The sequence below is a fragment of the Meriones unguiculatus genome, chromosome 4 (genome assembly GCF_030254825.1).
Source record: "Meriones unguiculatus strain TT.TT164.6M chromosome 4, Bangor_MerUng_6.1, whole genome shotgun sequence".
NCBI lineage: Eukaryota > Metazoa > Chordata > Mammalia > Rodentia > Muridae > Meriones > Meriones unguiculatus.
The window spans coordinates 25,239,794-25,263,232 of NC_083352.1; the positions used below are offsets into that span (position 1 = coordinate 25,239,794).

A 23,439-nucleotide genomic window follows, 5' to 3' on the forward strand; every position below is an offset into this window, starting at 1 on the left:
TTATAGCTACGCCTCCACCACTAGGAAGTGCTGCTTTCCCTCCATCCTGGGAGGTGTAGCTTCGGTTTCAGACAGTCTGTTAAGTGAAGAACAAATAGCAAGAAGCAGATAAACAGACACAGCGGAGATCAAAACATCAGATTGGATGCCTGCAACACCTTGCAGAAACCGTTAAGAATATTCTAATTAGGAGAGCAAGCAAAAATAACATTGTCGTATCAGGCACTTACAACATCCTGCAGAAAAGGCTGCAGAAGCGTGCCCCCCCCACCAGCGGCGCTCCCAGTGGGAGGTCCCAGGCAGAGCTCCTGGCTTCTTCCTGCTTGCAGGGATTTCTAATGCTGTGGGATCAACAGTAAATAGTAGCCTCTTGGAAGCGGCCTGTCTTCTATTTTCAATGCAGAGTTTTGAAGAAACTGAGGTCACGAGGCTCTTATCTTGTTTTCTTGGAGTTTTCTCACAAGCACTCAGAATTCTCACAGGACGCCATTGATGGACTGTGTTTTGATGGTCAGGAGGATCCGTAGAGACAGACATGAGCCAGGAAGACTCCTAAGAAAGGGACCCTTGGTCAGAAAGTGCTGAGAGAAAGAACAGTTGGTAAAAAATAAAGACATCTTTGAAGGATTTTTAACCAGTTCAGTCAATTTGACAAGCACTAAACTTCTTGAAGCAAGTGTTTTGATCTGTAACCAGCATTAAGTTATGGTAGAACTATGGACACTCATCAAGCCAAAGAGCGGTGACTTTGGTAACTGCAGCAAGTTGTTATGGCTTCTAAGCAGTAACGAGATCTGTGTGATGTCCAGAAACTAAGCTGACAGTGACTGGATGGGGAGAGAAATTCAAGGCTGGAAGGGTGTTGGAATAGTCTGCAGCAGCTCTCAACCCAGGTCTGCAGGCACTTGCTGGGCCTTACTTGGTCCAGGGGGAAAGGCTGACGACAGCCCCTGACAGGTCGGTCGGAAGCTGTATGTCGCCGGTTTAAAGACACATTTCAGAACATGCTCTTCATCACTGAGACCAGCCGGTGTGTACCACGTGCTCGTGGCGCTTATATTTGGTAAGGTGCGGTATACCCATTAACCGATGAGATATGGAGGCAGGTATGAGAGAAAGAACCACAGGTGGACAACTCAAGGCCCCGTCTCATAGGAAGGAACTCAAACTGGGAACCTGGAGGCGGGAACTGAAGCTGAGGCCATGGAGAAACTGCTTACCACTTGCCTCCCATGGCTTGTTCAGCCTGACCTCTTGCACAATCTGGGGCCACCTATCCACACTAAGCAAGAAAATGCTCCCATAGACCTATTCCTGGTTCTGAAAACATTCTGCAATTTGAAATTCTGGCCTCAAGTGTTACTGAAAAGGGACATACACGGAAAGAAGCATGGTGAAGCAAGACCAATGTAAACATGGAACTGGGATATTTGAGGAGGAAATGAACGGTACAACTCTAGTCTTGAAGGAAAGAAAAGGCAGAAGCCAGCTGTGGTAGTGCACACCTTTAATCCCAGCACTTGGGAGGTAGAGGCAGGCAGATCTCTTGTGAGTTTGAGGTCAGTCTGGTTTACAGAGTGAGTTCCAGGACAGCCAGGGCTATGTAGAGAGGCCCTGTCTCAAAAACAAGATGAAGGAAGAGAAGGGGACCAAGACCTCGCTGCTGGCTTTCTGTTTTTGCTGGGGGCGGGGGTAAAGCAGAGCTGACAGTTGACAGGATCTTGGCCCTTTGGGGAAATCTAAATATGCTTATCCGTCACTGTTGCTATTTCTTGAGATAAATGTAAAATGTAGACTCCAGGAAGCCGTGTTCTCAGTGGACTAGCAAGGCTGTCAAAACAGTATGTTCATTGGCTGAAGAGTGTTTGGTTCTTGAATAAATTGTGTCCAGACCAGGAATGGCAGCTTATACCCAAAGTCCCTAGTGCTCAGGAGGGTGAGTCAGGAAGATTGCCATAAGTTTGAGGCCAGCCTGGGCTACATAGTAAGTCCCAGGTCAGCCTAGATTACAATGTGAAACCCTTGCTAAAAAATAAAGTTAAATATATGTTCATCTAATCATTATGTGGTGTTTTCCTACATAGGGGCCAGCCTGGGAATAACCAGTGACGGGTTTTTTCAGCTGGAAGACCTGCCTCGGTGAGCAGCCGTGCCTTGGGGATTCATGCCTCTCTCTCCTGGAACCGGGGTCTGTCTGTTCTGCCCTGTCTCCCTGCCTCCCTCGTCTTTCTGTGTTGCCCCCGCCATCTTGAACTCTTAGGAGCAGTTCGCTCACCTGCCTCAGCGTGATCCACCCCAAAAGTGCTTAGGCTTCACAGATATGACGCAAGTGGGCGTGCGTCCACAAAGTCATGACTCAGCTGTGCTTGGGTGATACGTGTCCTTTCAGGCCCACCCCCCAGCAAGTTTTATTACAGATATTTGCCCATTACGTATTTTAGAACGGCTTAATAAGCTTTTATTGACATGAATATGAGCTTAATGAATGAATTTATTTGTGCTGTTAAAAAAAGGCTGTGGGAACAGAAGGAAACCCACAGCTGAGGTGGGCATCATTCGTGCCTTTGCCAGCATTCACAGCTGCTTACGAAGGCTGGAATCTAGGCATTCCAGGCTCTGATGGGTAACCTGTAGCAACCCTTGTCTCCAAGAAAAAGAACATCCAATGTGGCCCTGTACTCCGGGTGCACTTGGAAGGCTGAGGCAGAAGTATGGGTTTGCTATATAGTGAGTTTAAGCCAACCTGGGCTACATAGATCTTCTCTCCCTCCACAGCTATTTCTTAGGTGGTGGTGTTTTTTTTTTTTTTTTTTTTTTTTTTTTTTGTTTGTTTGTTTGTTTTTTTTATTGCTTCTCCTCTTGTAAGATTTTTTTTTTTTTAAATCATAAGTTATAGTCCTGAACAAATCCTAGATGTGAGCTGCCAATGCTGCATGCTGCGTGATTCCCCTTTCGTCCTTAGAGGGCTCATGGCTGGATGGGGTGGGCGGAGGCTGCAGTAGTGGCTATCAAGGCAGTTTTTGATAAAAAGGGGTTGCTTTGGAAATGTGGAAGTATAAAAAATCATTTTCTTTTCTTTTTTCTGTCTTTTTTTTTTTTTTTTCAGACAGGGTTTCTCTGTATAGTCCTGGCTGTCCTAGACTCACTTTGTAGGCCAGGCTGGCCTCAAACTCACAAATATCTGCCTGCCTCTGCCCCCTAGAGTGCTGGGATTACAGATGTGCGCCACTCCACCTGGCTGAAAAGTCATTTTTCAGTGTATACTGCAGTGACAGGAGGCAGGATGACGGTGCTGGGGGAGCTAAGGGGAACTCTCAGAAAATGGCCTGTGATGGCAGCCTGTCCCTTTCACTTGACCCCACCCCCCGAAACCCCTGCAAAAAAATACCCCTCTTTTAGGAATTCATAGCTGTTTCTAAGCTCTCTTAGACTGGCATGTACTCCTCTTTGACCAACTTCAGGGTGTGTTTATTTCTTTAGAAACTATTCAGGGGCCAGGCTTCACTGCATGTGGATTTATAACCCCAGCTACTCTGAAAGCTGAAGCTGTAAAGTTGGAAATTCAGGGTCCCCTGAGCTCTTGAACAGAGTTAAAGCCAGCCGTGGCCACTTGGCAAGGCCAGTCTTTAAATCATTTTCTCTTTAAGGTTGGAGATTTAAAAAACAAAACAACAACAAAAACAGCTCAGTGGCAGAGGTTTGTCTGGGATGGAAAGGGCCCTGGGTCAGACCCTATCAGCATCAGTCAAAAAAAAAAAAAGGTTCTTTGAAAGCAGAAACCGTTACCCGTCCTGTCTAGTGTAGAACCCAGTACAATGTAGGGCTTCGATGTACAGAAAAGAAAGAGAGGGTGGAGAAAGGAAAGGAGAGAAGCAAAAGTGGGGGAGACTTATGGCAAAGAAGAGGTCAACATAGGAATGAGGGACAGAGATGCAGGAGGAGCTGTGTCACGGGTTTTGAAGACTATGGAAGTTTCTAGGGTCCGTTTGAGTACTTCATCCTCCAGCCAGGCCAGCAGCCTCCCCGTTGCTGTGGGGAGTACTGGAAGGCGCTTCCTTGTTCTTCCTCTAAGAACTTGCCTATGGACTGCAACAGTGGGAGGGGCCTGCTTGGAGCCTTGGAAAACCTGTAGCTGGGAAATACTGAGACTGTTAATCTCTATGCCTCAGCCTGGAAGTAAGCCTTAAGCGACAGCGTTTCTCCAGCTTTGATCCAGACATTCATTCAAGAGTGTCCCTGGGGCTTAAGCTCTTTTGTTAAACCAAAAAAAATGTTCAGGAAGTTGAGTTCAGCTGCTGCCTGGGCCACCCAAATGCCAGGATTACTGGCATGAGCAGACTCCATGCCTGACTTAAAATGTCTTCCTTAAATTGGCCTTTGATCATGCTACAAGGATTAGTAGAACTGAGTAATGATCAAGGAGAAATACCCAGCCCTGAAAATAATGGTGCTGTTAGATTTACGTATGGAAATTGGGAGGAGTTCAGGACTAGGCTCAGATACATACTGGCCACCTGGGATACAGGGACTCCCTCTAAAAAAATAAATAAATGGAACTAGGACATGAGGAACTTAATTGTCAAATAAAAATGTCTTTCTTCTCTGAGGGAAAATTTTGTTTTGATCTGTTTGAAAGTGGGGTCTGGCTGTGTAGCTTCGGGTGGCCTGGACTCAGCCCAGGCTGCCTCTGCTTCCAAATGCTGCAGTTGCAGGGGCCACCATGTTGCAACACCATGTCAGCTGTTGGGGAAACCGAGCAAAGAGCTTGAGGAAAACATGCCAGTCTGTACACCTAAAGCCAGTCTGTACACCTAAAGCCATTGCAAAGCCAGTTTAAGAAATGGTCACCCTTTGCTTTCATCACAGCCGCAGCGTCATTGTGGGTGCTGGTTACATTGCCGTGGAGATAGCTGGCATCCTATCCGCTCTGGGCTCCCAGACATCTCTTATGATAAGGCATGATAAGGTAAGTCCTGTCTCCTCTTGTCCCTATTCTTTGATTTTTTTGTTGTTGTTTTTTAATTATAGAATTTTTTTTCTTCTTAAAAAAAAAAAAAAACTAGATATCACCAAATTTTTTAATATATTACTATGTGTATATGGTATGTGAGTGGGCATGCTGCCTTGTGGAGGTCGGAAGACAACTTTTGAGAGTAGTTTTTTCCTTCCAGTTGTGGGTTCTGGGCAAACGTAACTCAAGCACTTATACCTATAAGTTTCACATTTATGCCTTTCACGTCGTGCTAAGTCAGCCCCAGCACACGTCCCTTAGGGAGCTCACCTTTATCAGGATGGCTTTCAAGACCCAATATATCTTCCTTTAGAAACAGAATCAAGGCTTCAGTAGAAGCAGATGGAGTGTTAGCTCCTTTCTGTTGCTGTGTGATACACCACCATGACCAAAGGCACCTTATATAAGGAGTTTGTTTTGACTCATGGTTCCAGAGGGTTAAGAGTCCATTGTGGCAGCAAATGGCAGGCGAGGTGGCCGAAGCAGGAAGCTGAAGGTTCAGCCACAGACAGGAAGCAGAAAGAGTGAACCGGAAGTGTCAGGAAGCTTTACTTTCTCAAAGCTGGTCCTCCAGCAAGGCTGTACTTCCTGAACATCGCCAAGCATCGCCACCGACTGGAGACCAAATATCCAAACACCCCAAGCTTTTGTGGGGCACTCATTCAAAGCACTACAGGCAGCTTTTGTAATCAAACATTCTAGCCCAGTACAATCCAAAGGTACGCAGATTTGACCCTCACGTACTGAGGAGTGATACGTAGTGAGGTGTAAATATGTAATTGAACCGCACATTTGTGTAAGAGCTGTAAGCTTTGTGTGTGCAACCTAGAACACACATGTGCTGTTGAGATTCACAGTACAGTGAAGTTGCGGTGTACAGCCAAGGTTCAGTGGACATTTGGTTCTGAATTAAGTTTCGGTCACTTAAGTGTGTGGCCCCTCTGCTCACTTCTAGTTTAAAATGCTGGATCTAGCAGCTGTTCCTCACGGGATATTTGAGAGAGCTTTCCCCAGAGAGAAAGCCAGCCCCACTCACTACCCAAGAATTTCCCTAGACTCTGGGAAAAAAGATCCAAGAAGGAAGGAGAGAGACATGAACATGGTGGAGTCTGACCAAAGTCGGACTGTTCATGTCTCAGAACTCTGGAGCAGATGCTGGTGAAACCAATAGAGTGCAGACAGCGGTGGTAACGTGGGCAGAGGAGTTCTGCTAAGCTGCCCAGGGTGAGCATGAGGGAGGGAGGCAGTAAGAGGACAAATAGTCCAACGCCGGAACTGCACACCCCGCGACTTCAGTGGAGTTCCATCTCTTTCCCAACCTCCGTCCCTCTGCTGCCCATGTCTCCATGCAGGTACTGAGAAGCTTTGACTCCCTCATCAGTTCCAACTGCACTGAGGAGCTGGAGCATGCTGGCGTGGAGGTGCTCAAGTTCTCACAGGTGCGTGGCCAGGCCCTGAGGCGGGCGAACCGCTCGCTTTCAGGGCTGACTGTAGAGCGCATGGCCCCGTGTGTGAGTAGCTCTGCGAACGCATACCTCCTTTAAGGCAGTGTAGCCCGCTTCCGCTCCATGTTTCTACACTTCCCCTCTCTTCTTTAATGTGTGTGGATGTTTTGCCCTCTCGTAGGTCTGGGAGCCGCGTGCTTGCCTGGTGACCAGGAAGACTGGAAGAGAGAGTCGGCTCTCGTGGTATAGGAGTTACAGATGTTTGAGAGTGGCCATGTGGGCTCAGGGAGTTGACTTTGAGTCCTCTGTAGGCAACCGGTGCTCCTAACCTCTGAACGTCTCTAGCAATGGGCCCCCCTCCATTTGTATATGTTTGTGTTTTGGGGTGAATGGTTGCTTTTTGTTTTTTGTTTTTAAATGGTCATGCTGTGGGATCTTGCTTTTCGGTCCAGTCTAGACTTGAACTCACAAGCCTCCTGCCTCAGCCTCCCAGGCTGGCATTATACTGCCACACCCAGCTTCTGCCAATTGTTTTGTTTTTTTTTTTTTTTCTTAAAAAGCTGTATTTCATACTCATGAGGTCAAGGTGTAAAAGACCAGAAAGCTGGTGGTTGAATCTAGAACTGAAACCTTCTTTTATTCACTTTACATTCCAGTCTTAGCTCCCAGTCCCACCCTCCTTCCCTCTTCTCCGTATCCCCTCTAAACTGAAACTTTCTAATGTTTGTTCTCATGTATCTTTTTGTATATCCTTATTTTTCAAGAAATAGCAAGCAATCAAAATTTCAAGCATATGGTTTTATTAAGTATTTTATCTAATTTACCTAAAGCATTAGAATACTTTGTTCCTCAGGAAATTATTTAACTTCAGTAGAGTTTTTCTAGAGAATTAGGCTGATAAGCATGACTGTCTCCCTCTTCTGGTCTTTGCTACACTTTCAGCATCACCCATATTGAGTAGAATAGCAAATGACAATGTGTTTCAGGAATGTGAAAGAGAAGGGGTTCCCATCAGCATCACCTCGGAGACCTTCATTCAGTGATGAGATGGGCATGCATATGGTTGGTTTCTACAAATGCATATCCAACAACAGCTGGGTTGTAGATGTTTTAAATAAAAGGATGTCTGTACTGATGTGCACAGGCTTTTCTTTCTGTTCACTGTTCTGTTAATGATACAGTCTAACAAACAACTGTTAATTTCTGTTGCTTGACATTGTAAGCAACCTGAAGTTGATCTCAAGTATTCAGGGTGTGCTTGGGTTATATGTGAACAGCAGCTCCCAGCTGTCTGTAACCTCAGTGCCAAGAGACATGAAGCCCTCTTCTGCCCTCTGAGCATGGCATACAGGTGGTACACATGAACACAAGTGCAAGTATCCTTGAAAGGGAAACCAGAGGTGATGAATCCCTCTGAAGCTGGACTTACAGGCAATTATGAGCTGCCCAATAAAGGTGCTTGGAACCAAACTCCAGCCCCAGAAATCTATCTATATCTGTGTGTGTGTGTGTGTGTGTGTGTGTGTGTGTGTGTGTGTATCTATGAATGAATATATATGTATATCCATTATATCCATAGTGTTTCTGTGGTTACTGTTCTGTTGCTGTTAAGAGACACCATGACCAACTTATAAAAGAAAGCATTTAAATCATTTGGGGCTTTCTTACAATTTCAGGGAGTAAGTCTATGACCATCCTGACAGGGATCATGGGAGCAGGTCAGCAAATATGGTGACTGAGCAGTAGTTAAAAGCTCACATCTTACCCACAAGCAGCAGGGAGACAGACAGACAGGCAGGCTGGCCAGCTAGGGCCGGCTGACTAGCTGGCCTGGCTTGGGCTTTTGAAAACTCAAAGCCCATTCCCAGTGAGACACACCCCCCTCCGACAAGGCCGCACCTCCTGATCCTTTCTGAAATAGTTCCACCAAATAGGGACCATGTTGGAAGCCAGGCCAAACCAAGGCTTTTCCTGAGGCCCTGATGTATGGAAAAGGGCAGTTTTTCCTTGTTTAGAACCTAGAATATGCTTGTCAAAGCCAGTAATGGCCTAAAGCCAGGGCCTTGGGGTAGCTCTGGTTTCCAGTTCTGGGAACCCAACTCTTCAGCTTTACAGGGTTATTAGTCCCACTGTGCTCAGTCTGTGACATATTTGAGAGTCTTGTTTTTTGGGTGCGGAATTGCTTGATGAGAGTCCTGCCAACCTTGTCTTATTTCTTCCTGCAAATAGTACACAATTCTTAATAAGCTTGCTGTCGCGAACCATTAGCTCAAATATGCTTCCGATCCAAGCGTTCTGTGTTATTTTTTTTCATCCCATCTTCTGCTTTGACACCTCGTTCAGGATTTTTATTCCCTCGGGCTCAGGTCAGGACCAAGCATGAGCCTACGGAGCCATTTTCATTCAATTCACCACATAAAACAACATAAGCCAGCATTGCTGGTCATTGGAAGAATCAAACAAAGAATCAAGGAAACAGGCCTGAGACTGGGGAGTCCATGGCCTTTGGCTAAAATTAAATACTGGTTCTAGCTATAAGTGACTATTAAAAATTCTAGCTGGATATAATGGGCCACACAAACTTGGGAGTCTAGTGCAGAAAAATTGATAAGAATTTGAGGTCAGTCTGGACTGTAGATTGAGATCCTTTCTCGAGAAAAAAAAAAATCTGGTTTTACTGATGGCTTAGGTATAAACTTTCTACCTATTTAGTAAGTTGAGACAGGAGGATCATGAGTTCAAGGCTTATCTGAACTACAGAGTAAGTTACAGCCAGGGCAATTTAGTGAGATCCCATCCCAAAATAAGTAAAAAGAGGGCTGGGGTGTAGCTCAGTGGTTGAGTGCCTGCCCAGCGTGAGTGGGGTCCTGGGCTCAGTCCCCAGCACTGGGGAAAAGTCCGATTTCCTCTTGCTTTGCTTCCACAAAACCTTCGCCGCCCTTCTCCCACACATATTTCACACTTCTTTTTTATACCACAGGTTAAGGAAGTAAAAAAGACATCATCCGGCTTGGAACTCTTTGTGGTTACTGCGGTTCCTGGCAGAAAACCCACCACCACTGTGATTTCAGATGTTGACTGCCTGCTCTGGGCCATTGGGCGGGACCCAAACTCTAAGGGCCTGAATCTGCATAAAGTGGTAAGCCGACCTGGTCCTGTCTCCAAATAGCCCTGTGACTTTCTGCACAGCCGTCTGCATGCTCTGTCATGGAGCCCTGCTGCTATTTGTTTGTGTGTCTTTTGAAGCAGAATCTTTTGTAGTCCAGGCTAGCCTCGTTCTCAATAAAGAACTGAGAATGACCTTGAACATCTGATCTCCTGTTTCCACCTTTCAACTGCTGGACTCCACTCATGAGACAGCGTGCCTGGAGTCTTCGACATTTTAGTGAATAAAATATTCAGGAAGGAGTTTGGCTTGTTTTCATTCTTGAATGAAATTTAATTAAAACCCACTATTCTCATATTAATAAAACTAGGCCCTGAGCCTTTCATCTTCAATACATATCCAGAATATGCAGACGGAATGTTTGTGGGTCCACTGTTCAAATGTATTTGCTGAAGTTGTGTGTGTGTGTGTGTGTGTGTGTGTGTGTGTGTGTATTTGTGAGAGTATGTATGTCTGTGGAGGCCAAAGAACAGCTTGCAGAATTCCCTTCTTTCCTTCCATCATATGGGTCCTGAGGACTGAACTCAGGTCGTTAGACTTGTCAACAAGAACCTTTACCCACTGAGCATTCCTGTCAGCCCTAGGTGATGAATCCACCTCTTTCTCCCTCCTACTCTTTTATTTGCTAAACTTGAAAAGTAATTTCTAGCAAACTAAGTAGTGGCTTCTTTGTAGCATTTTCAGGGTATGTATGATTGTACTGTATTCCAATTCATGCCCCTCCACCTTTCTCAGCCCTCCTATTTTTCTCTTTCAGTTCGCATCCTTATTTGTTGAATCTGTGTGTACAGTGTGTTCATGTATACATCTGTGCTTTGCCTGTAGTGACCAGAGGTTGACACTGGTGTCTTCCTCACAGCTGTCTGCCTCATCTTTTGAGAGTCTCTTTCTGAACATACAGCTTTCCCGTTGGGCTAGCCTGGCTGGTCAGCAGGCCCCAGGGATCGTCTTGTCTCTGACTCCCCAGCTCTGTGATTACTGCTACACCTGGCTTTTCCATCAGTATTGGGGACCGAACTCAGGTCTTCTTGCTTGCCCAGCAAGCTTTTTTTCCCACAGAACCACCTTTCTAACTTCAAATTTGAATTTCACTTTTTGAGACAGAGTTTTTCTGTGTAGCCCTGGCTGTCCTGGAACTCACTGCCTGCCTCTGCCTTCTAATGCTGGAATTGCAGGCTTGCACTAATTCTGGGGATCAAATCCAAGGCTCCAACATGCTGGACAAATACTCTGCCAACCTATTTCCCCAGCTCGTTATTTACTGATTTTTTAAACATTTGTTTTGTTTGTTTGTTTGTTTGAGACAGGCTTTCTTAACAGAGCCCTGGCTGTCCTGAATTTGCATCTGTAGACCAGGCTGGCCTCAAACCCAAAGAGATCTGACTCTGCCTCCCAAGCCCTGGATTACAGGTGTGTACCACCACACCTGGCTCAGCCAGTACTGGTAAACAGAGAGAATCTATCTCAAAAAACAACCAACAAAAATTTAAGATCTGTAACTCAAACTGAATGACTGCTATGTGCCAAGTTGTGCCATTATATCACTCACCTCGTAATTCTTGCCAGTAGCTGACAGGGGAGGAAATAAAGAAACAGGATTACTAGATCGCTTACCAGGCTGGAGTAGGAAGTCTGTCCAGCTCACCACTGTGTTTTACTGGCCAAGATAAACTCATTTGCAATAGAAGCTCAAATATCTGTTGCTAAATAATTACATATATAAAAATCTCACAACTAGTGAGTGATAGCTGGGATTCAGCCCAGCCTGTCTGGCTCCAAAGGATGTGCCTCTCTCTTTCAGCGGTGCTGGGAGTTAGATGGGGCCTGGTACCCGCTAAGTATGTGCTCTACCATGGAGCCACATTCCTGCTCCAAAGATTGTATTTATATGTGAGTGTGTGTTATACAATTATGTGTATATATGAATATAAAATGAGAATATTTATGTAGATTCATATAAATATAAACATCCATTCGTTTGTTTGTTTTTGAGGCTGGGTCTCACTATGTAGCCATGGCTGGTCTTAGAACTAGCTAAGTAGACCCAGGCTGGTCTTCAATTCACAGAGATCCACCTGCTTCTGCAGGGATTTCAGGTGTGCACCGTCAGGCCCAACTCTGACTATTATTAAGCATTATGCTTCTCCCTCTCCTCACGGTGAAGCATTATCTGTCTCAGTTCTGCAAAGCTACAAAGTAAACGTAGGCGCATCTTAGAGGAAAGATGACTCAATAAAAAGAAATAATACTCAGTTGTGTGAAATAGAATATTTTAGAGTAGAATGCAAACTTTGCTTAGAGTTTAGAAAAATAAGATGGTAGCTTGGAAAGAAAATGCTTTTTGGTGACCCTTTCAGGCCGTGACCCTCTAGATAATTTAGATAGGGTTTCTACTGCTGTGATAAAACTCCATGGCCACAAGCAGCTAGGGGAGGAATGGGTTTATTTCATAGAACATCATCCAAAGAAGTCAGGGCAGCAACTCAAGGCAGGAACCCAGTGGCAGGAGCTAGTGACGCCATGGAGGAGTGCTGTGTCCTGCCTTGCTCTGCCTGCTTTGTAACAGCCTGCGGGATCATCTGCCTGTGAGCTGGCCCCACCCACATTAATCATTAGGAAAATGCTTGTAGGCTTGCCCACAAGCCAGTCTGGCGGGAACATCTGAGTTCAAGTTCTCTCTTCCCAAAGGCTCCTCGCACTTAATACATTAGCAGTGTTTTAGAGGAATCCCTCAGGGTATCAAGTACAGTAGTGTATCTGATGGCCCGCTCATTCCTTTCATCTTTTCTCTTTTCTACTTTTTTTTTTTTTATGACAGGGTTTCTCTACGTTACTCTGGCTGCTCTGGAACTCACTCTGTAGACCAGGCTAGCCTTGAACTTAGCTCTGCCTGCCTCTGCCCCCCACTCTCCCCTCCCCGAGTGCTGGGATTAAAAACATGTGCTGCCACCACTCAGGTTTGCTTTGTTGTTGTTGTTGTTGTTTTGTTTTGTTTTTGTCATTCCTTTTCATGCTTATTGGATCAGCCTAGTCCCATTAAAGCACCTCAGTAGTCAATAAAACAGTTCATCTGTAATATTAAGGAAGCTATTAGACTTGTCAACCAGAAATGATTTGCTTTGTAAGTTGTTAAGTCTTGTAGGTTTTTGGAGGTGCAGATGTGAAATGCAGCCGGCCTCCAGGTTTGATGTTCCATTATAGATGGCCCCAGCATTTACCAGATGTCCCTTTGTGATCCTAGGGGATTCAGACTGATGAGAAAGGCCACATCATCGTCGACGAGTTCCAGAATACCAGTGTCAAAGGCGTCTACGCTGTGGGCGATGTCTGCGGAAAAGCACTTCTCACCCCAGGTAATGTGCCTGTCTCGGGAAGAGAGGCCTGTGTGGCACCCGAAACACCAGCATTTCACAGTCCTGTCAGCAAAGTCAAAAGTACATGTCTTCTGTCATCAGAGTGGCATTGAAGTAGGTGTGCGCTAGATAACGCACATTTTCTAAATAAAAACCATTGTTCCTTAGAAGGCCCTGTTTGCTGCTTTCTCACAAAATAGCTGACAAAAGCAACTGAAAGAAGAAAGGGTTTATCTTGGCTCTTCGTGCGGGGAGCCATGAGACCATCACAGCAAGCAAGGAACATGAGGCTGCTGGTCACGTTGAAGAAGCCTCGAGAAGCAAATGTTAGCGTTCAGCTCGCTTTCTCCTTTTTTCCTTTTTGTCCAGCCCAAGGGACAGTGCTGCCCATATTCAGGGCGGGTCCACTCTCATCAGTTAAACCTGTCCGGAAAAATCCTCATAGAGACACCAAGGCCTGGGCCTCGTTGGTTGACTGTAAATCCAGTCAAGTAGACAAGGAGGATCAGCTATCACAGACAATTAGCAAATACTGAATCCTTCGTGAAAAAAGCCTTCATATAGGTTACCTCCCAAACACGTGTGTGCTAGGCAATTGTCCTTCTTGTGTGAGTAAGTGGTGTTGGTGCTACCAGCTCCAGTGTCCTTGTCTTCATTCCTCTACCTTGACCCACTTCAGGAGCATGTCCGAGTGTGCCGTACCTGTCCACTATCTCGTCTGCTCTCCATGCATCTGTGACGCCTCACCAGACTTCCCAGATGCCCTAAGGTCTTACCTCACGGTGGAAGCCTGTTCTCTTTTCTTCATGGTTTTAAATGAAAGTGATATATTTGTGGCACACAACATGATGTTTTTAAATATTTCATTTTGTGGAGACCTTAGTCAATCTGATTAACATTTATTACCTCACGTGGTTTTTGTTTTTGTTTTCAAAAATAAAATCTGCTCTCAGTGATTTTCTTTTTTTTTTTTTCTTTTCTTTTTTTTTTTTTTTTTTTGAGACAGGGTATCTCTTTATAGCCCTGGCTGCCTAGGAACTCACTGTGTAGACAAGGCTGGCCTCCAAATCATAAAGCTCTGTCTGCTTCTACCTCCTGAGTGCTGGGATTGAAGGCATGCATAACTACTGTCAACAATTTTTATGTATACAGCACACTGTATAAATTGTATACTTATACTATTAACAGTAGTTGCCTTGCTGTGTGTTGGATCTCTTGAACAGAGTCATCTTAACTGAAATTATATCCTTTGAAAAACATCCTCCAGCACTTAGGAGGTAGAGACAGGTGGATTTCTGTGAGTTCAAGACCAGCCTGGCCTACAGAGCAAGTACCAGGACTCCTAAGGCTTCACAGAGAGACCCTGTCTCAAAAAACCAAAAAAGAAAAAGATTGTCACATCATCTAAAGATATCTATTAATAGCTCGTCTTAGGGGAAAAACTGGTAATTTTATATCAGTAAATTAATATCAAATATTTTTTCTGGACTCAGGCCTTTTGAGGAGAAGACATAGGAATAAAAACAGGCTAAACAGAAACAAGCTTTTTAGTTTGTTTTTTGCTTTTTGTTTTTAACGTACTAGCTGGGCGCAGCGGTGCATGGCTATAATCCTAGCACTCAGGGAGGCAGAGGCAGGCTCTGTGAGTTTGAGGACAGCCTAGTGTAAGTGAGTTCAGGACAGCCAAGGCTACACAGAGAAAAACTTAGCAAAGTAGAAATGAAAATGTTCCAAACTATGGTTTGCTCTATAAATATCCTGCCAGGAAAGCTAATGTCCTCACTAAGCAGATTGACTGCCAGGAGATTGGGAATGTAGGGATGTGTCACTTTTCTTCATAATAGAATGCACAGAGTTTGTTAAGCCAGTAGTTTTGAATGGTTCGTGATGGCAGAGCTAGCTTTTCCTTATGTTGAAGTAGACATGATAATGACATTGGTGTAAAGTTCTGTCAGAGCTGTGCCAGGTCAGCGCATGGCTGTTAGAATAGCACTGCCATTCTATAAGAAACGGTAAAACAAACACCAACTTTTGTATCATTGTAGTTGCAATAGCTGCGGGCCGGAAACTTGCCCATAGACTCTTTGAACACAAAGAAAACTCCAAATTAGACTACGACAACATCCCTACCGTGGTCTTCAGCCACCCCCCTATTGGGACGGTGGGCCTCACCGAGGGTAAGTATTTTAAAATGAAGTTAATCTGTGGTTTCTTCTCTAAACATCATCCGCCCCAATGACTGTCTCCCAACTTACACAAACCCTTTGTTTAGTCTGGAGTCGTATTTCTCAAGCCATGAGTACTTGGAGAGTCTGGCTCCCGCTGCCCATCCTTCATTGTTTCTGTTTCTCTCCCCCTCCTTCTCCTTCCACTCCCCCCCTCTCTATATATATTTGGATAAGAGTTGCCAAAAGAATAAAAAAGACTCCTCTGGGTTGTTAACTATTTTTTTCCTTATCATTTTTGTACCCTATACATACACTGTACTTTTTTTTTTTTTTAAGAACACAGGTCTTTACTTACATAACCATAGCCTCAGGATGAGAAAACTTCACTTCATAAAGTATTATTTAAACTTTAGACTTTATGTAGATTTTGCCAGCTATCTCAAATGTCATTTTCAGCCCAGTCATCTCCCACCCAGATTCCGGGATTCAGTCTAGCATAATTTAATGGCAGGCAGTTTGGTCTCAGTTTAATCAGAAACACAGTTCTTCAGCCATTCTGTCTCTGGTGTGACATGGAATTTATTTTGTAGAACGCCCCTTATTTTGGTATAGTTGGATGCTGCCTTCTTATTTGAATCAGGTATGTTTCTGGCCATTACTCTCGCATACATAGCTCTGAGGAATAGTTTACTGTTTGACTGAAACTTTTTAATGTGCATTATAGATGAAGCTGTTCGTAAGTATGGAAAGGACAATGTGAAAATCTACTCAACTGCCTTCACCCCAATGTATCATGCTGTGACCACAAGGAAGACAAGATGTGTGATGAAAATGGTTTGTGCCAACAAAGAGGAAAAGGTATTGGTGTCTCTCCTATATGTATTTCATATGCTCTTCATATTTGGAAAAAAAATATTCTGTTCATTTTAAAGACTGAGGTTTTATTCTCAGCATTGAAAAAAAAATACTATTTTAAAGATTAAAAAATAAAAACGACCACTAGAGAGATGGCTGAGGTTAAGAACACTGTCTGGGGTGCTGGAGAGATGGCTCAGTGGTTAAGAGCATTGCCTGTTCTTCCAGAGGACCCAGGTTCAATTCCTAGCAACCACATAGCAGCTTACAACTATCTGTAACTCCAGTTCCAGGGATCCCAGACACATGCAGGCAAAACATCAATGCAAATAAAATAAAAGTAAATAAATTATTTAAGAAAAAAAAAAAGAACACTGTCTGTTCTTCCAAAGATTCCAAGTTCAAGTCCTAGCAACCACATGGTGGCTCATAATCCGCTATACTGAGATCTGTCTTCTATTGCGCAGGCACACGGACAGGCAGAATGTTGTATAAATAATAAATAAACAAATCTTTTTGAAAAATAAAGCTGAAAAATAAAGTGCTAGGTGTGGTGGCTCATGCCTTTAATTCCATCACTCAGAGTCAGCTACAGGAGATCTCTGTGAGGCCAGCCTGGTCTACAAAGCTAGTCCAGGACAGCCAGAGCTATGCCGAGAAATCCTGTCTCAAAAAAAAAAAAACCAAACAAATAAATAAATAATAAAACAGAAGGTGTCACTGACCACTAGCCCAGAAGGGCCGGGAAGCTCAGAAATACTGGTAAAGGGGGCCTGGAAGATGACCCGGGGCCTAACAGCGCCTGCTGCTCTTGCAGAGAACTGTATTTGGTTCACACATGCATACCCGTCAGGTGGCTCTCAGCTGCCTGTAGCTTTTCTGGCCTTTGAGGGCACCCCCAAACATATGTACGGGATTACAGAATTGTTCCAACATTAGACATTTACTAATGTCACTTGGTTTATTTTTCTGAGGGTCTGCTGAACAAGTTTTGGTGTTTTGAAGGATTTAATGTTCCTACAGCAAATTTCCCCTTTCCTCCACATCCTCACCGTTGTCCTTGCAATGTAGCCACTCTGAATGTGTCACGTCATGTGATCTCTAGGTATAGTTTTGGTTTGCATTTGAGTGGACTTTATTTTATAATTTAGAAAACAGGTTTGGTGTGGGTTCTCAGCTTATTAGAACTGTTTCTTCCAGTTAAATTAAATCTTAAGGAGAAACTTGGTCGTGTGTAAAGGATACGGCTTACAAATGAAGTGTTCTGTTTTGCTTGGATTTTTGAGACCGATTCTTACCACATAACCTCGTTCAAATTTCAAACACTTGCTGCCAATGCCGGGCTGTGACGTTGTTAGGTTATGAGATGGCCCGGTGGGTAGAGGTGCTTGTTTGAAGGCCCTGATAATCTAAGGTTGATCTCCTGATCCCCCCACACACACAGGATGACAGACAGAACTGACTCCCCAGAGTTTTTCTCTGACCTCCACTAGTGTTCAGACTAGGACAAGTGTGCCTAAGCACTCTCTCACACCTGTCCATGCTCATGCTCTCTCTCTATCCCCCCCCACATAACACTGAAAGAAAAATTGTTTTAAAAATGTAACTATAGTAATAGTTTTCAACTTTTATTCTTAATAATTTCAAGTTGTATATCTGATTGATGGACTTCAACACCAGAAGTCACAAGACATAGTTCAGCACCTCAAACTGGCAGAAGCAGGGACTCGGAACAGCCTAGGAGAGGGGTTCGTGGCGACACAGCACAGCCTGCTGCCTGGAACAGTCCTCAGTGACTGTTGACTGCCACATCAGTTGGACCCTGTTCTTCCCTTCCTGTTCTATCAGGGTCCTAGGGAGCCTCTGGGCTCCCAAGTTCTCCTATAACTAAAATTCAGGAGTTCCTGTCCTTGCAACAGGCACAGGGATTGAGTTGTAATTGTGTAGTCCCTCCCAAAAATATATAACATTGTGACTGTTGACAGAACTACTGGTGCTCAGAGAGCAGGGCACAGAATTACCTGGTCCAGGAAGGCACGAGTCTGTAGCTAGCTGGTTAATGAACAGGTTTAGCTCTTAAGTGAGAAGAAAGGTGTAGCCTGTGATGTCAGCACTCGGGATGCTGAGGCAGGAGGATCAGGAGTTGGTGACTAGCCTGGGCTATACAGCAAGACCCTGTCAGGAAAAAAAAAAAAAAGGAAGGAAGACATTCATCAAACAGAGACATGTGTTCAAAGAGAACCACATGGGACAGGCAGAAAGTAAGAGTAAGAAAAAGCTGGCATGCGCTGGGGGGGACATTGAGGCAGGGCTGCATAAGGCCTCCTAGTTGTCCTTACACTGACTCTGGAGTAGAAACATGATTAGAGGGCTGGAGAGATGGCTCAGCAGATAAGAGCACCATCTGCTGCTCCAGTGGTCCTGAGTTCAATTCCCAGCAACCACATGGTGGCTCACGACCATCTATCCTGGAATCTGACACTCTCTTCAAATAGAACACGCATATGTAAAATAAATAAATAAAATCTTAAAAAAGAAAAGAAAAAATATGATTAGAGGCCAATCAATCAATGGTGGCACACGCTTTTAATCTCAACACTTGGGAGGCAGAGGCAGGTGGATCTCTATGAGTTTTGAGGCCAGCCAGGGCTACACAGGGAAACCCTGTCTCGAAAAAAAAAAAAAAAAAAGCAGAGAAGAAAAAAAACATGATTAGATTTCAGGGTGGAGATGGATGCAATACCTCAGGCAGTGCAGCCAAGTGGTCCATATGGAGCAGTTCATCCCGTGACTGTATAACTGATACAGATCTGGCTTCCGCTTTCTCGCAGGTGGTTGGAATCCACATGCAGGGCATTGGCTGTGACGAGATGCTGCAGGGCTTTGCTGTAGCAGTGAAAATGGGGGCCACCAAGGCCGACTTCGACAACACGGTTGCCATTCACCCTACCTCTTCAGAAGAGCTGGTCACACTCCGCTGAGCCCAGGGACTTGTAGGGCTAGCGGTTGGACCAGGTGACCTCCGAGAGGAACCACGCCATCGAGTTTACTTCCTGCTCCAGCTTCGTATTTTTCTTCATTTTAATCAGGATTTTCTGATGGTGTAAATTTTTAGCTCGAAAGAAAAAACCTTATTTATCTAATCATCAGTTTGTTTTGTTAATCTGGGGTTGGGTTTCATTTGATTATATTTACAGTAATTAATATTTTGTCTTTTTCAATTAACATCCCCGTGTTAGCTGTATTTTTCTCTCTTCGGCCTCATTCCAGGTATAAATGTATATCAAAGTACACTGAAGTTAATGTACCTGATGAGTGAATATAGCTGGCTCTGTTTTGTTTGTTTGTTTGTTTGTTTGTTTGGACAGTCTCTCTAGGCATCTATGCAACCTACCGTGGCCTCAGACTCAAAACCCTCCAGCTATAGCATCCTGAGCGCTGGAACTATAGACTCGCATGGCCACTCCCGGCCTAGCTTGTTAGTTTCACATGGTGGTTCGTCTCCAGTGTACAGAATATGTGTGTGTTTCTGAGTCTGGTATTTTTGTTCTGTATTGAGAGGCTGCCCTGAGGATGTAACCTCTCTATTTCCATTTTATTCTTTTCCCTGTCTTAAATGACTGGAAATGGTTCCTGTTATTTTCATGAAGTGAAGTGCATTAACATTAGTAGAGCTGAGGCTGGTAGGGTAAGTGAGAAACCTCCTAGAGACGATTGCTTTCAGGAGGGGCGGGCTGGGCCTCCTCAGGAGTCCTTTCTTCTGAGCATTCACAGTTCAGTCAGTCATTTCAGTATTTCTGTGTTTCTTTTCTTTTCTTTCTTTTTTTTTTTTTAATGAGAACTATTCCAAAAATCTGAAATTCACTGCATTGCCTTATAAATTTTATTATGAACTGTATTGCTGTCAGTTTATTTTCTAAGAATTTTCACACTGAGAGAGCAGATAACAGCCCCCGTTTCGGAAGAAGTCTCTTTAAAACAAGTGCTGGGAGGGCTGGAGAGATGGGACGGTTCAGCACTTGCTGCTCTTCTGGAGGGCTTGGTTCAGTTCCTAGCTCCTACCCAGTGGCTCAGCTCGTACCTGTCTGTGACTCCAGTTCCAGGAGATCCGATTCCCTCTTCTGGCCTTTGCAGGCACTACACACGTGGGGTACAAACACACCCACAGGCAAAACACTTCTACACATCAAATAAATCTTCAAAGAGTAATAATAAACTCTGTTTGAGCCTGACAACTATTATCATCTCCATCAAAGCAGCTGTGACTTACTGCCAAGAGACACTCCAGAGGAAGAGCCCGTTTGCAGTTCCTTGTAGAAGGCAGGGGTGAAGAGTTAGCCTGAGCGCTCAGACACTCACCCACATTTCTCTGTCAGCGGAAGTTAATCTTGTGGACTCAGGAGGAGCTAGGGTGTGGAAGGTGAAGTGAAGAGAGGGACAGCCATCTATACAGCTATGGGGAAGTCTTCACCTGTGCTGGGTGAGCCTTGGCAGTAGCTCTCTGGGCTTACCCATGAACCTGTAAGTAACTCCAACTCATTGGTTGGCCAACTTCGCGTTTGGTAGAGAAGTGGTGCTTTGATCTGCTGCTATTCCCTGTCTGAGTAAGTAGACTTTTGTTTCCATCTTCCCACTGTTCACCCAACAGTCCTTGTGTTTGCTCAAGTCCAGTCAGTGTATTGTCTTCAGTGTAATGGACTGGTGTGTTATCTCGTGGAAGGGAAAAGCAGTCCAATTTGCTGCGAGCCCAGTTGTGACAGGCTGGAGGGTACATCCCCAAGACAGGTCAGTGAAGGGTGTTGCTGGCCTGGCCAGCTGAAAACAAAAACTGCTTTTAATGGCCCTTATTGGTAACATGGATAAAAAGCCTTTGCCAGGTCAGTAGGTTCATACCAGGTGTCTTAATGGTCTGTAGGTGTGAAGGACACCGTGTCCACTGCAACTCCTATAAAGGGAAGCATTTAATTGGGGTTGGCATGGGGTTTTCAAGGTTTAGTCCATTTTCATCGTGGGAAACATGATGGCATGCAGGCAGACGTGGTGTGGGAAAAGGAGCTGAGAGTTCTACATCCAGATCCACTGGCAAAAGGAAGGAGAGGGAGACACTGGGCCTGATTTGAAATCCCAAAGCCCACCCCCAATCACACATTTCCTCCACACCTACTGTAGCAAGGCCACACCTCCTAATCCCTCTCAAGTAGTACCACTTCCTAATGACCAAGCATTCAAATATATGAGCCTGTGGAAGCCATTCCTATTCAAACCGTCACAGAGGCCAAAGGTGTTGGATTGCCCTGGAGCTGGAGTCACAGACAACATGGGCTGTTTGATATACATACTGGGAAAGGAACTTGGGTCCTCTGCAGATGCAGCAAGGGCTATTAACCTCTGAGCCATCTCTCCGAGCCCCCTAAATAAATAAATGTTTTGTTAAGTGAAATGATAGTACAGATCAGAAGGTCAAGACTGACAACAGACCATATGAATGAAGGCATTTAGGTGACTTATTGTTTGGGTCTTTCTTTTTTGTGAGTCGAGTTTTGTTATTAGAGGCATAGCTTGGGTGGTTCTCTATTTTGCTTGGCAGATTACATAACTTTCTCTACAGCACATGTCTCTCTCCATATTACATCTGATTAATATGCACACCCATCTTTGCACAGGCAGAGTTAGTAAATGGGATTTTGCCTGAAGGTTCAGTTTGAGGACACAGTTTGCCCTACTGTACATGCATATACACAAAACCAGTTCAGCCGGTTAGCTGGCCCTAAGTGGTGGAGTATGATCTAGTAAATCGGTCTCAGTGTAATGGTTTTTAAGGGGAAGAGATAATTACTCTCTTTCTCAGAGCACAAGGCCCGAGTATGTGGCTTTATGACTGTGGGGCCCTATCGTGCTAACAGGTGCCTGAGTGCATTGTTCAGAGTAAAGCGTGTGTCTAGTACACACAGGTTAAGGGGCTCAGGCTTCCAAGTGCATTACTGGGAGAGGGATGTGTGTATAGCCCAAGCCAAGAAGAGTCCCAGATTGCTAGACTCTTGTCTATGCTAGCTTCCCTCATAAATCGCACAAGCATTACAACTACAGTTACCGTGTAGGTGAGAGTATGACAAACTGCTGTGATCTCCCAGGATCAGTCTGTCTCCTGCATGGGGTGTAGTGGGGGTTGCCCCTGCAGTATCGTTTTTTGTTTATATTCGACAAGGTAGACATAGATAGGCTTTCATTATGTGTGGAAATTCTGCCAGCTGCTAAATGTGTCTATTCTCTGATGTGCGGGATGGGTTCAGAGACCCTTGAGGACCAAGTATGAGGTGCACCTGAGTTCCAGAAGCCCCCTACTCTGGAACTCCACAGTGAGATTTTGTTCCTTGGAATTGGTGTCTGTTTAGAACCAGTGTTTCTGAAATCTTTTTCCCAATGAGAAGGCACCCTAGCGAAAAAGAGTTCTCTTTAAGAAAATATGTCGTGGTGGTGAGGTAACAATGTAAATTTTTGGCAGTGGGACAGGGTCTTTTCTAAAGGGGAAGTGGCTTCTTTGTTGTTCAGGGGGTTCTGAGTTTGTAAACTGGGTCAACCCCAGACCGGACTGAGGCTCTCCATCTAGCATGGCTGTGTTTGTGATTCAAGCTAGGCTTTCTAGATAGCATAAGATTTATACATTCCACTCAGGAATACCTTGACCAAGTAGCCATCACCACAGGCTTGGCTACCCTGATTTACTCCTGAATATGTCCCATTACACAGGCCACACACACTGCCCAGCTAGCAATGTAAATACCTAACAACAACAAAACATTTTGTATCTATCACATCTTAGCTCTGATAATATCCATGGAACTGCTAGGAAGTGTGTAAGGAAGAGGAAGAGGAAGAGGAGGAGGAGGAGGAAGAAACCACTGCTTTTACTGAGGGGATAGGGCCAGCAGCAAAGTACGGTAGGGATAATATGGCAATTGAAGGAACAGTTTTACCTATTTACATATTTATTTGCCAGAGATGAAAAAAATAAAAAGGTTAAGTATACCAAGCACACACACTAACAGTGAGCTACACTCTCAGCCCTAACACTGAATATTTTTAAGTCTTTGTTTTTCATTTGGATGGGGGAAGTAAAAAGATCTGTTTACTTCAAAATTGTATGAGCATGTGTATGACCCCTCTAACTTCATATGGACCGTGAGGTACGTGCGTGCTTCCTCAGATGTACAACCCTAAACTTGAGGACTGGCAGCATCTTTCCCTACCAGCCTTATCTTCCTCTTCATGCTCCACCTTCGAGTCAGCCTGGAAGCGAGACTCCACCCTCTCTGGTCGAGGTCGCCCTTGCCATTTGTAGCCCAGTGTCCCAGATGCTGTCTCTCTACCTCCGGTGACCTGATTATCCTACATGCCTGACCTCTCTACAGACCAACCCCCTGCCTGCAGCCAATCCAGGCTC

At 44.7% G+C, this 23,439-nt stretch overlaps 1 protein-coding gene across 1 annotated transcript in view; it reads left to right on the forward strand.

The window, feature by feature from the left end:
• The window catches only part of Gsr (glutathione-disulfide reductase), a 36,215-nt gene extending 16,876 nt beyond the window's left edge, over window positions 1–19,339 (forward strand). The window contains exons 6-13 of the mRNA XM_021636518.2: window positions 2,085–2,139; window positions 4,867–4,966; window positions 6,364–6,450; window positions 9,437–9,595; window positions 12,864–12,975; window positions 15,021–15,152; window positions 15,868–16,001; window positions 18,830–19,339. Of these exons, the coding sequence (XP_021492193.2) occupies window positions 2,085–2,139; window positions 4,867–4,966; window positions 6,364–6,450; window positions 9,437–9,595; window positions 12,864–12,975; window positions 15,021–15,152; window positions 15,868–16,001; window positions 18,830–18,979 (929 nt within the window). The 3' untranslated portion in view covers window positions 18,980–19,339. The remainder of the gene's footprint in view (window positions 1–2,084; window positions 2,140–4,866; window positions 4,967–6,363; window positions 6,451–9,436; window positions 9,596–12,863; window positions 12,976–15,020; window positions 15,153–15,867; window positions 16,002–18,829) is intronic.
• Window positions 19,340–23,439: the final 4,100 nt, after the last annotated feature.